General features: G+C 42.5%; 1 protein-coding gene across 1 annotated transcript in view; it reads right to left on the bottom strand.

The window, feature by feature from the left end:
* Positions 1-11,915, bottom strand: part of LOC107586266 (mediator of RNA polymerase II transcription subunit 13-like) — a 33,009-nt gene that overhangs the window by 6,545 nt on the left and 14,549 nt on the right. The window contains exons 10-16 of the mRNA XM_016273545.1: positions 10,165-11,069; positions 7,751-7,918; positions 7,447-7,670; positions 6,849-7,038; positions 6,423-6,771; positions 6,125-6,341; positions 5,851-6,042 (exon numbers count right to left, since the gene is read on the bottom strand). Of these exons, the coding sequence (XP_016129031.1) occupies positions 5,851-6,042; positions 6,125-6,341; positions 6,423-6,771; positions 6,849-7,038; positions 7,447-7,670; positions 7,751-7,918; positions 10,165-11,069 (2,245 nt within the window). The remainder of the gene's footprint in view (positions 1-5,850; positions 6,043-6,124; positions 6,342-6,422; positions 6,772-6,848; positions 7,039-7,446; positions 7,671-7,750; positions 7,919-10,164; positions 11,070-11,915) is intronic.

Here is an 11,915-nt window from a genome sequence, read left to right as displayed (position 1 = left end):
CGTTCAACAACAGAAACAAAGAACTACGTTAACAACAGGAGGATAGAGGACGCTGTGATTGGAGCTGTGTTTTTGTTGTGTCTCGCGGGTTTCACAGTGGACATGGAAAGTCGACGTATACGTAAAGCGATTGAAAGAACGGGAAGGAGGACTAAAAATCTCCAACGACAACTGGCAGTGCTACATTTGCTACAAGTGCCTGCACTTCACCGTCCGTCCATCTATCGCTGTTCTCCATACTTGGGAAATAAGTTGACATGCTTACAGTATGTTTACACGGAGTTTTAAATCATGGCGGGGGAGGGCGTTTTCATACGCGTTTGGCCAATCAATGTCTACTTACGTCACGATTAGTACCAGTTGTGCTGGTTAGACCCTGCTCCGGAGTAGGAGCTAATTTGGTTCTCGAAAAAGGCAGTCCGGTACTAAAATCGCTCCCAGTTCCGGCGGTGCGAAAACTCCAAAAAGTGGGTAGTTCCACAGTTAGTTCTGGTACTATGAAAAGGTTCCTGCGGTGCGAAAGGCCCTATTCACAGAGTTGTCTATAAGCCACTCTTGCTGTGTGCTTAGGGTCATTGTCCTGTTGGAAGGTGAACCTTCTGCCCAGTCTGAGGTTCTGAATGCTCTGGACTGGGTATTCATTAATAATTCCTTACATATATATATAGCACTTTCCGGGTACTCAAAGCGCTTTACATAGAAGGGGGGAATCTCCTCATCCACCACCAATGTGCAGCATCCACCTGGATGATGCGACGGCAGCCATATTGCGCCAGAATGCCCACCACACACTAGCTTATTGGTGGAGAGGAGACAGAGTGATGAAGCCAATCAGAATATGGGGATGATTAGGAGAGGCCATCATGATGGACAGAGGCCAATGCGCCAGGGTTACACCCATACTCTTTTTCGAAGGACATCCTGGGATTTTTAAGAGTCAGGACCTCAGTTCAACCTCTCATCCGAAAAAGACGGTGCTTTTTTGTCAGCATAGCATCCCTATCACTATACTGGGGCACTAGGACCCACACAGACTGCAGGGTGAATACCCCCTTCTGGCCTCCCTAACACCTTTTCCAGCAGCACCTGGTTTTCTTCAGGGGTCTCCCATCCAGGTACTAACCAGGCGCAATCCTGCTTAGCTTCAGTGGGAGACCAGTCTTGGGCTACAGGGTGATATGGCTGCTGATTAAGGCTATCTCAATATTTTGTTGCATTGAGCTTTTCTTCTACTCTGACGAGTCCCTCAGTCCCTGCCGCTGAAAAACAGCCACACAGCATGAGGCTGCTACCAGCACACTTTACTTTTGGGATGGTACTCTGCAGGTGATGAGCAGAGCTGGTTTCCTTCAAACATGATGCTTAGAACTGAGGTTCATCAGACCAGAGAATCTTGTTTCTCAGAGACTAAGGGTCCTTTAGCTGCTTTTTTGCAAATTCCAAGTGTGTTTTCATGTGTCTTCACTGAGGAGTGGATTGAGTCTTGCCACACCGACATAAAGCTCAGATCGGTGGAGTGTTGCAGTGATGTTTGTCCTTCTGTAGGTTTCTCCCATCTGCATTTATGATCATGGAGCTCAACTAGTGACCATCAGGTTCTTGGTCACCAGTCTAGATAAGGCCCTTCTCCATCAATTGCTTAGTTTGGCCAGGAGGTCAGCTCTAGGAAGAGTCCTGGTTGTTTCAAACTTCTTCCATTAAGGGTAACAGAGACTTGTTTCTGTGAACCTTCAATGCTGCAGAAATTTTTCTGTACCCTTCCCCAGATCTGTGCCTCGATACAATCCTAAAGACAATTCCTTCGACTTCATGGCTTGGTTTGTGCTCTGACATGCACTGTTAACTGTGGGACCACATATATATATAGCACTTTCCGGGTACTCAAAGCGCTTTACATAGAAGGGGGGAATCTCCTCATCCACCACCAATGTGCAGCATCCACCTGGATGATGCGACGGCAGCCATATTGCGCCAGAATGCCCACCACACACTAGCTTATTGGTGGAGAGGAGACAGAGTGATGAAGCCAATCAGAATATGGGGATGATTAGGAGAGGCCATCATGATGGACAGAGGCCAATGCGCCAGGGTTACACCCATACTCTTTTTCGAAGGACATCCTGGGATTTTTAAGAGTCAGGACCTCAGTTCAACCTCTCATCCGAAAAAGACGGTGCTTTTTTGTCAGCATAGCATCCCTATCACTATACTGGGGCACTAGGACCCACACAGACTGCAGGGTGAATACCCCCTTCTGGCCTCCCTAACACCTTTTCCAGCAGCACCTGGTTTTCTTCAGGGGTCTCCCATCCAGGTACTAACCAGGCGCAATCCTGCTTAGCTTCAGTGGGAGACCAGTCTTGGGCTACAGGGTGATATGGCTGCTGATTAAGGCTATCTCAATATTTTGTTGCATTGAGCTTTTCTTCTACTCTGACGAGTCCCTCAGTCCCTGCCGCTGAAAAACAGCCACACAGCATGAGGCTGCTACCAGCACACTTTACTTTTGGGATGGTACTCTGCAGGTGATGAGCAGAGCTGGTTTCCTTCAAACATGATGCTTAGAACTGAGGTTCATCAGACCAGAGAATCTTGTTTCTCAGAGACTAAGGGTCCTTTAGCTGCTTTTTTGCAAATTCCAAGTGTGTTTTCATGTGTCTTCACTGAGGAGTGGATTGAGTCTTGCCACACCGACATAAAGCTCAGATCGGTGGAGTGTTGCAGTGATGTTTGTCCTTCTGTAGGTTTCTCCCATCTGCATTTATGATCATGGAGCTCAACTAGTGACCATCAGGTTCTTGGTCACCAGTCTAGATAAGGCCCTTCTCCATCAATTGCTTAGTTTGGCCAGGAGGTCAGCTCTAGGAAGAGTCCTGGTTGTTTCAAACTTCTTCCATTAAGGGTAACAGAGACTTGTTTCTGTGAACCTTCAATGCTGCAGAAATTTTTCTGTACCCTTCCCCAGATCTGTGCCTCGATACAATCCTAAAGACAATTCCTTCGACTTCATGGCTTGGTTTGTGCTCTGACATGCACTGTTAACTGTGGGACCTTATATAGTAGGGGTGGAACGGTTCAACTTACTCACGGTTCGGTTTGTATCGCGGTTTTAGGGTCACGGTTTTGGTATGGTTCGGTATGTGCTATGTTTAGGGGAAAACTATACTAAAAATAAAGAATAAATATAATCTATATAACTACAAGCAACAGCACAAATAAATACAATAGAGTAAAGATACAAATAAAATAAACAGTGATTTTCCTTTTTTTTTTTTTAGGTAGGTCTAACATTAGTTTTTAGGTACAGAAATTGAATAAAGTAATGAATTGTAAAACAGCATTGCATATTTCACTGTATGAGTGAATTCTTTGTTGTTGCTGTTTGATTAATAGTGCTGTCACTTTAAGGGCCTGTTTACACCTGGTCACTTATCCAGCTATCCGATCGTGAAAAAGCCAGGTGTAAATGCCCTCCGAAGCGCATTTGAGACGGATTTAAGGGGCTGTTTACATCTGGTAATTTCATGCGTTTTGTCTGATCGGATAGCTATCTGATTGTGAAAAGGCCAGGTGTAAATGCCCTCCGAAACGCATTCGAGACAGATATAAATCCGATCGCTCAAACCACTTCAGGAGGTGGTCTGGGCCGCATTCCAGATGAAACTGGACAAGTGTAAATGCATCTGGTTGTTGAAACCACATTTTACCCCTCCCAAAATTTTAAAATAATAAACGTGTGAGAGCGTGTTATAGGCTATATGACATTATAGTCAGATATGACTGCGCTAATGCAACATGCATCGCAGTGGACGGGTAGCTGAGTATCTCTTCAGCAAGCCCACGCGCAAACTGACGCGAATGAAAAAGTAATACGTAGACGGTCAACACACAATCATCTTCATTAAAAGTAGTAAGACAAACTTATCTTTCCAGTGCTAAAATTTTAAAATAATAAACGTGTGAGAGCGTGTTATAGGCTATATGACATTATAGTCAGATATGACTGCGCTAATGCAACATGCATCGCAGTGGACGAGTAGCTGAGTATCTCTTCAGCAAGCCCACGCGCAAACTGACGCGAATTAAAAAGTAATACGTAGACGGTCAACACACAATCATCTTCATTAAAAGTAGTAAGACAAACTTATCTTTCCAGTGCTGATGCCGCACGCTCTCCTATTGCGGTCTTTGATCTTTAAATGAGCTGATAATTAATAAAATGCATCGCTTATCTTTTGATTTCATTAACGTGAACTCCGTTGAATTTAACTATAGCACGGGAATTGAAGATCGGATTTAAATCCGTTTTGCGACGCCACATTTATGTGGCCAAGTGTAAATGGAAACGTTTTAACAAATAAGATAGATATCCGATCAGCAAAAACGCATGAAATGACCAGGTGTAAACAGGTCTTTCCAGTGCTGATGCCGCACGCTCTCCTATTGCGGTCTTTGATCTTTAAATGAGCTGATAATTAATAAAATGCATCGCTTATCTTTTGATTTCATTAACGTGAACTCCGTTGAATTTAACTATAGCACGGGAATTGAAGATCGGATTTAAATCCGTTTTGCGACGCCACATTTATGTGGCCAAGTTTTAACAAATAAGATATCCGATCAGCAAAAACGCATGAAATGACCAGGTGTAAACAGGCCTTAAGAGAATGCACTGATCCAGCGCACTGATACAGGCGGCTATGTCTGCTATAGGGTACTTACAAAGACGGGCATTTTGACATAATTTTTGTGTGAATTTGTCCATTTAAACACAATACTTCAGAGAAAGCTTAATATTTGCGCGGGTTCTGAGGCGCGGTTTTGCATGCTTCAGATGAGCGCATGCACAACTCTTCTCACTGCACGCGCAAGCTCGCGTCCTCTGGCTCTTAAATGTTTAAACTTAAACAAGTTTAGTTTAAACACAGATATCAACGTGTGCTATTCAGGTCTCACCTGTGCTGTGTGCACAGCGGATCTAAAATATTCATAATTAATTATAACTAGTTATGATTAATTATTCATATTTCCCATGAGCTGATTCGTTACAGCACGCTATCAGCACCCAGGTGATAACGTAATAAATGACTGCTCATATTCCAGCATACGGCATTCGCATTGAACAAGAGTGAATGGTTTGTCCACGGTTTTTTTTTTTTCATCACTGTTGTTGTAATGTACTGGGAAGACAGAATGTGCATCCATCAACAGAAACATACATTAGCTGAACCCTGTTTGTTTTACTTGTTATTTATAGCAAACCATATTACAGATGCATAGTCAGATTTAAATTGAACCGCGGTCCTAGCGCGTACCGAACCGTGTGTGGAGAACCGTACGGTTACATTTTTTTCCGTGAACCGTTCCACCCCTATTATATAGACAGGAGTGTGCCTATCCAAATAATGTCCAATCAACTGAATTTACCACAGGTGGACTCCAATCAAGTTGTAGAAACATCTCAAGGAAGAATGATCAGTGCATGATCTGAATGCACCTGAGCTCAATTTTGAGTGTCATGGCAAATGCTGCGAATACTTATGTACATGTGATCTTTACGTTTTTTATTTTTAATAAATGTGCAAAGATTTCAAACAAACTTCTTTCACGTTGTCATTATGGAATATTGTTTGTAGAATTTTGAGGAAAATATTGAATTTAATCCATTTTGGAATAAGGCCCTAACATAACAAAATGTGGGAAAAAGTGAAGTCCTTCTAGGACTCCCTTTGAGCCCCTAATTTTTTAAAAGAATGAAAGAAACGGAAATATAACATTTGACCAGTCTGTATTGAAAGCTATTTAATTTGAAAACCCTTTGTCTAATATATTGGTAATTATTAGGAGTACCTCTTTGCTCTGTAGTGCAGTGTCAATGGCCAGGCCGGGGCCGAAGCCTGTTAGCGTTTTGACATTAGTGGAGGTTGGCAGACGCCGTCTGCACTGAGTGTAAACTGAGAAAGCCAGAGACTTCAGGTGCTGTGCGTATATATGGCGCTCCTCACTCCAGACCGGCTGCAGTAAGTACTGGCTGGGTATAATCTGGTAGAAGAAAACACAGGATGTTTAAATCCAAGCAACGTGACGTTAAGAGTCGGAAAACACAGATCAGATGGATTCTTACTTGGACATATACGGCATTCCTGATGTGAGGGGGAAGAGACTGAAGCATTTCTAGATAACAGCGAAGAAGACCCATCGTCCACACACTAGAATTGCCGCCTTGGCCTGTCTCCTCATAGCTGAACGGGTTTACGATGTAGATCACTATAGCGGGAGGATAGGTGACAGCATGGGAGTCTCCGTCAGTCGGCACCCCCACCTTCTCTCTCTCCATTGTGCTGTGACACAGATAAATCACAGTTTAGAGATCACATCTGAGAGAATCAGTAACAAGATTGTTTGGATGTGAAAGGTGGTACCTCTCTGCAGGCTCAGACTGGACCTGAGGTTGGCTGGTGGCTGATGTGCCATCCCCCAGAGTCCCTGCACTCTGACCACCACTCGGCTGGCTGGACTGCAAGCCCCCAAAAGGAGGCAGTGAGTTGGGCTTGGAAGACGGCATGGTGCCTATGCCCTGAGAGCAGGAGGAAGTGGTGGTGGTTGTGGTGGTGGTGGTAGTGGTGTTAGTGTTGGAGGTGCTGTTGGTGGATGGGGTGGCGTTCTGAGCGGCCGTTACGGGGCTGCCAGAGCTGGAAGTTTGTGTAGAGCTGGTTGGGTTTCGCTGGGAAAGCAGTGAGCTGTCCAAAGACTGGGATGCTAGAATGGACGCTGAAGAGATAAGAAATAGTATAAGATTGTTGCATTTACACTGTCCGCACAACATCATAATTTGTTTGTGCACATACCCAAGTCGTGACAGCACACTTGTGCGTAGAGTTTGAGCTTGTTAAACACCTCGCTGCTGCTGTTGATGGTTTTTGGGAGCCAGTCAGTGAGAGTCTGGTCTGTGAGAGCTTTGGATTCAGTATCGCTCACCGTCACAATGCCATCAGCGTGAGACTTGGCGATGGGCCTGTGCTGACCAAGCCGACAGGACTGTCAAACAATAATAAATCATGTCAAGTCCATTTTATTTGTATAGTGCTTTTCACAATACACATTGTTTCAAAGCAGCTTTACAGAAAACCATGAAATTCATGTTCATAACATCATAATATATCATCTTTATGCCTTATAGTCACATTTAGTGTATGTAGATATTACTTATATATAAAACTTAAAAAGAGCTGGGAGATAATATAGTTTTGTAATTTTACAGCAAATAATCAGATGGTTGAGACTTGCAATATACCATATAATTGAGTGTGCTGTACAAATGTGGAAAAAGTTAGACAGCCCAACTTCATATGAAAAACCGGGCATGCGTATATGTTTTTAATGTTGCAATGAAATAAAGATGATTTGCAAATCACGTTGCGAGTTCATAATTTAGCACGTTCTAACCTCATATACAGCTGTCAAATCTCTGAAGAAAGTTCTGGCTCCATTAAGCAGGGCTTCGTTGTCAGGACACACCACCATGTATCCGATATCCCTCTGAGAGCTGTAGGGGTCCAACAGAAGCTTCTCCCAGTACGGCAGAGCAAAAGGAGACAACACCACGAAGTCATACTCATTACCCACCAGTAAGGTGGGGATGGGGAGGGGCTCTGGAGATTCATCTGTGCCTGAGAGAAAAGAGTTGGGTAAATATGCCTGTATCATATATAAATGATGCAGAGGATGGTGTATGTTGAGTTATGCCTACCGTACGATCCCCTGCCAGCCATCTTGTGGAATTGCTGCCAGGTGAGGGGGCCCTGGACTCCCCAAGAGCGCACAGACCTCTTCTTCTGGATGGTGTCCTGCAGGACAGGCTGCAGTGACAGCAGCATCCTCAGCACGTCCTGGGAGAACAGCATGTTCATATCGAAAGCTGCAAGAACACAGAGAGAGGAGTGTTTTTCAAGCACCAGATTTGACTTCAAATAGATTTACTCATGAACTCATTTAGTTTGAGAAAGCAGTTTTGTTGGTTACTTGCAGAATTTGCTACAGGTCTGCATGAAATGAAAATTCACAATATCTGTTTACGGCATCTACATATCTATAACTGGATTGTTCTGGCAACACATGCTGGACTTCTCCAATCATTTCACCCTTTTCTTACAATAGCCTGCCAAGCTCATATTCTGTTCTGCCTTCATCCAATCAACAACCCATGGACTGAACCAAATCCTGCCTGGTTTGGTCGAAATGTGAAAACAACATGGACACTCTCTTAACTACAAAGATTTGTTGGATTTGTATTATTAGAGCTCTCCGACTTGAGTTAACGTGCATTTTCTCAGTCGGGAAATTATTTTTCACGTGCGGTGCCGGTGATGATGCTTTTTACGTTCGTTTCGGAGAACCAGAGGACAAATATTTCAATCGATCGCTCAGGCATGGCACCAAAATGAGGCACCGAAATCTGCATTCTGATTCGGTTCTAGTAGATACCGGTTACATAGGTACCGGTGCCATATTGGTACCGGGTTTCGGTACCCAACCCTAGTGTGAAGCGCTTAAAACAGCGAAGAACACAAATGACTCACAGATTTGACAAACGCACTGACAAACAGCAGAAACACTATGTGCAACAATACAGTCAGAAGGCTTTCAATCTACAAATCGTCATAATTTACCATGGATTCACTGTAGTAACAAGTGCACCATGGTATTGTGGCAGAAATGTGGATTATATTCATATATAATTTTATCATATTAATGTAGACATGTATTAAAGGAGTAATGGGATATACTTACTGTATTGTTTGTGATTAAGCTATAGTGTTTGTGCATTTGTACTAAATGTATTTAGAGTACTGTTTTTCATACAAATACCTGGAAACCATGTAGATACGTTTACCCGATACCGATATGGTGGCCGATATATCGTGCATCCCTAAAATACATGCTACTATAGAAGAACAATGGTTCATTTTAATAACACTCAAACAGTCAGAATAATTAAATTTAATTAAAAAAGAAGTTATTTTTTACAGATGTTACTGCTTTTTTCACTGTAGTAACAAGTGCACCATGGTATTGTGGCAGAAATGTGGATTATATTCATATATAATTTTATCATATTAATGTAGACATGTATTAAAGGAGTAATGGGATATACTTACTGTATTGTTTGTGATTAAGCTATAGTGTTTGTGCATTTGTACTAAATGTATTTAGAGTACTGTTTTTCATACAAATACCTGGAAACCATGTAGATACGTTTACTATGGTATTGAGGTTTTAACTGTGGTTATCATGATCTAAATACATGCTACTATAGAAGAACAATGGTTCATTTTAATAACACTCAAACAGTCAGAATAATTAAATTTAATTAAAAAAGTTATTTTTTACAGATGTTACTGCTTTTGACAAACAAATTTACATCTGAATACTAACTCAAGCTACTGTCACATCATTTCTAAGAGACAAAAAAAAAGTCATATTAATATTGCAGCCTGCACTGCAAACTGTGCTGAAGGTACGCATCAAAGTCAGGCAAACCTGTTTCATGATTTGAAACAATATCACTCAACATGCATAAAATAAGAAATAGTTTTTTATATTAAGCTATTTATTTTGTTAAGGAAAAATGATTGGAAAAGTGTAAAGAATTCAAAAACGTGAAGTGTTTGTCATGTTCTGACCATAAAGGGTAGTTTAAAAGCACAATCAATGGTCTAGTTTCTACAACTTTCACTTAGGAGCAAAAATCTGCCTTTAAACTTGAAAGAAACATATTGATAATGTATTAATTTAAATTCTTTTTAGCCATCTTGTGGACCCCGGCTCTTTGGTTTTGAACCACTGCTAAAAACCTTGCACTGAATGAGCAGTGTAAAAATAAAAGTAAAAGAATAAAAACAATTGATCAACAACATCACAGAGGACCTCAGATGATGCCAATCCTGAAACAACATACAGAACTACCAAATACCAAACGTCTGTTTGATTACATCTTTAATTGATTTTTCCGTACATTTCTACCATATGTACATTAACTGACAGTCACCAGTGATAAGCTACCACTAAATATTGTAGAAACTTAATTTTCTGTAAAGTTGCTTTGCAACGATTTGTATCATAAAAACCGCTATACAAATAAACTTGAATTGAAGGAAGTCTCACCGTTGCGTTTGGCCCAGTGGTGTAAAGAAGAGCTCTTGACCAGTGTCTCATCGACTTTTCCTCCTGACATGTTGTCCATGAACTGTCTGCCGTGCTCCAGAGCCAAGTAGCAGTCACTGTAATAGTCCCTCTCCTCCAGGCGCATGGGGGGCTTGAGACTGGTGCTGGGATGTTCTGGCCTGATGATTGGGGAGAAGGGGTTAGTGCACAGATCCTGCAGCAGAAGGATTAGATCATCCGGGACCTGCTCTTTAAGGGCTGCCCCTCTCTGAACGGAGGCTGTGCGTACAGCCTCAAAGTGCTTCTCAGTCTCCCGTCCGGCATCTGAACCCCGCCCCATGATGTCCATCTCGTCCTCCAGAAAGAGGCCGGCCCCGTTGCCATAGCGACGGTTCATGACAGCGCTAAAACCGCAGGAGCAGGGGTCCATGCTTGAGTACTGCGAATCCATGTTGGGATCGCTGATGTAGACGCCCACATCCGCCCCCGTAATGTCCATGTTGCAGACGCAGATGCAACAGCTGTCAAAGTTGCAGTCCTTAAAGAGGTTCATGACCGACTCGGAGAGGATGAGGGTGACGTATAGGCTGTGAGCTTCTGGGATGGAAGGCTCGGTGGCCGGCTCTACCGAATTTAAAGGTCTGCAGGTGGAGGGCGTAGAGGCAGGAGAGTAGAGGTCGGAGTTCTCGTATTTCAGCGAGCCTTGGACGCTGGCAGGGCCTCTGGGGGTGCGTGGGGTCCGGGGTGTCCGTGGCGTCGGGGCAGAGATTCGAGGGGTGGCAGGGGAGGGCAGGATGCCAGCGCCGCTGTTGCTGGGAGGGGCGCTGTTAGACATAAAGGTGTTGTGTGTCTGAGGGGTGCAGCTCTGGTCCTGCTCAGCTGCACTTCCTACACTAGGGATGTTACTGTTAAAGAAAAGGAGAAAGTGTTACAAATAGTGGCTAAAATATCAAACCAACTGGCATTTATTTGGAAGATAAATAGCACAAGCGTACATTTCAAACCAAATGCGTGACAGAAAGAAGACTGTTTAGTTGAAAAGTATAAAACAGATATATTATCTAAAATTATGGGGAAAACATTTGTACACTTTTTGCTCGTCACACAGTGGAAATCTTTAGTTACCTCCTAAAATCCTCCTGAAGTCAAGTGAATTTAATTCCTTTAAACACTGTTTGAAGTTTTTAAAGTGACTCACTGCCAAACTCTGTTAAGATTCAGCATAAAAGCTGCAACATATGTCTGCACTGTCTGGCCAATAGAAACAGATTAAGTAAGTGTAGTAAAGTGTTTTTTTGGATGTGCGCAAGAAAGCAGGGGTAGGCGATATGAGCTAAAATTCATATCACAATATTTTACACTGTCCAGGCAATATCGATATTATATTGCGATATGAGAAAAAAAAAAATTACAGGCAAAATATTTTAACCTTATATAACTAGAAAAAGTGAGGGATTGGACATAGACCTGAAAAGTCTTTTTTTATTATGTCATTGTTTTTCTGCAAAAGTGCAAACGTGCAACATGAGGTAGGTATGAATTAAATTAAATTAAATATTGTGTGTTCGAGTTGGCCAGTGGTTCCCAAACTTTTCTGCCGCGCCCCCCTTTTGTAAAGAAAAATATTTTCAAGAACCCCCCACCCCCACCCCCTCTTTTTTTTGGAAAGTCTCTTATGCTCACCAAGGCTACATTTATTTATTAAAAATACAGTAAACACTGTAATATTGTGAAATATTGTCAATTTAAAT

Source organism: Sinocyclocheilus grahami, unplaced genomic scaffold (assembly GCF_001515645.1).
Source record: "Sinocyclocheilus grahami isolate Dianchi unplaced genomic scaffold, SAMN03320097.WGS_v1.1 scaffold79.1, whole genome shotgun sequence".
Taxonomy (NCBI): Eukaryota; Metazoa; Chordata; class Actinopteri; order Cypriniformes; family Cyprinidae; genus Sinocyclocheilus; species Sinocyclocheilus grahami.
The sequence above is the reverse complement of the archived record's forward strand: the minus strand, read 5'-3'. Positions and strand labels throughout refer to the sequence as shown.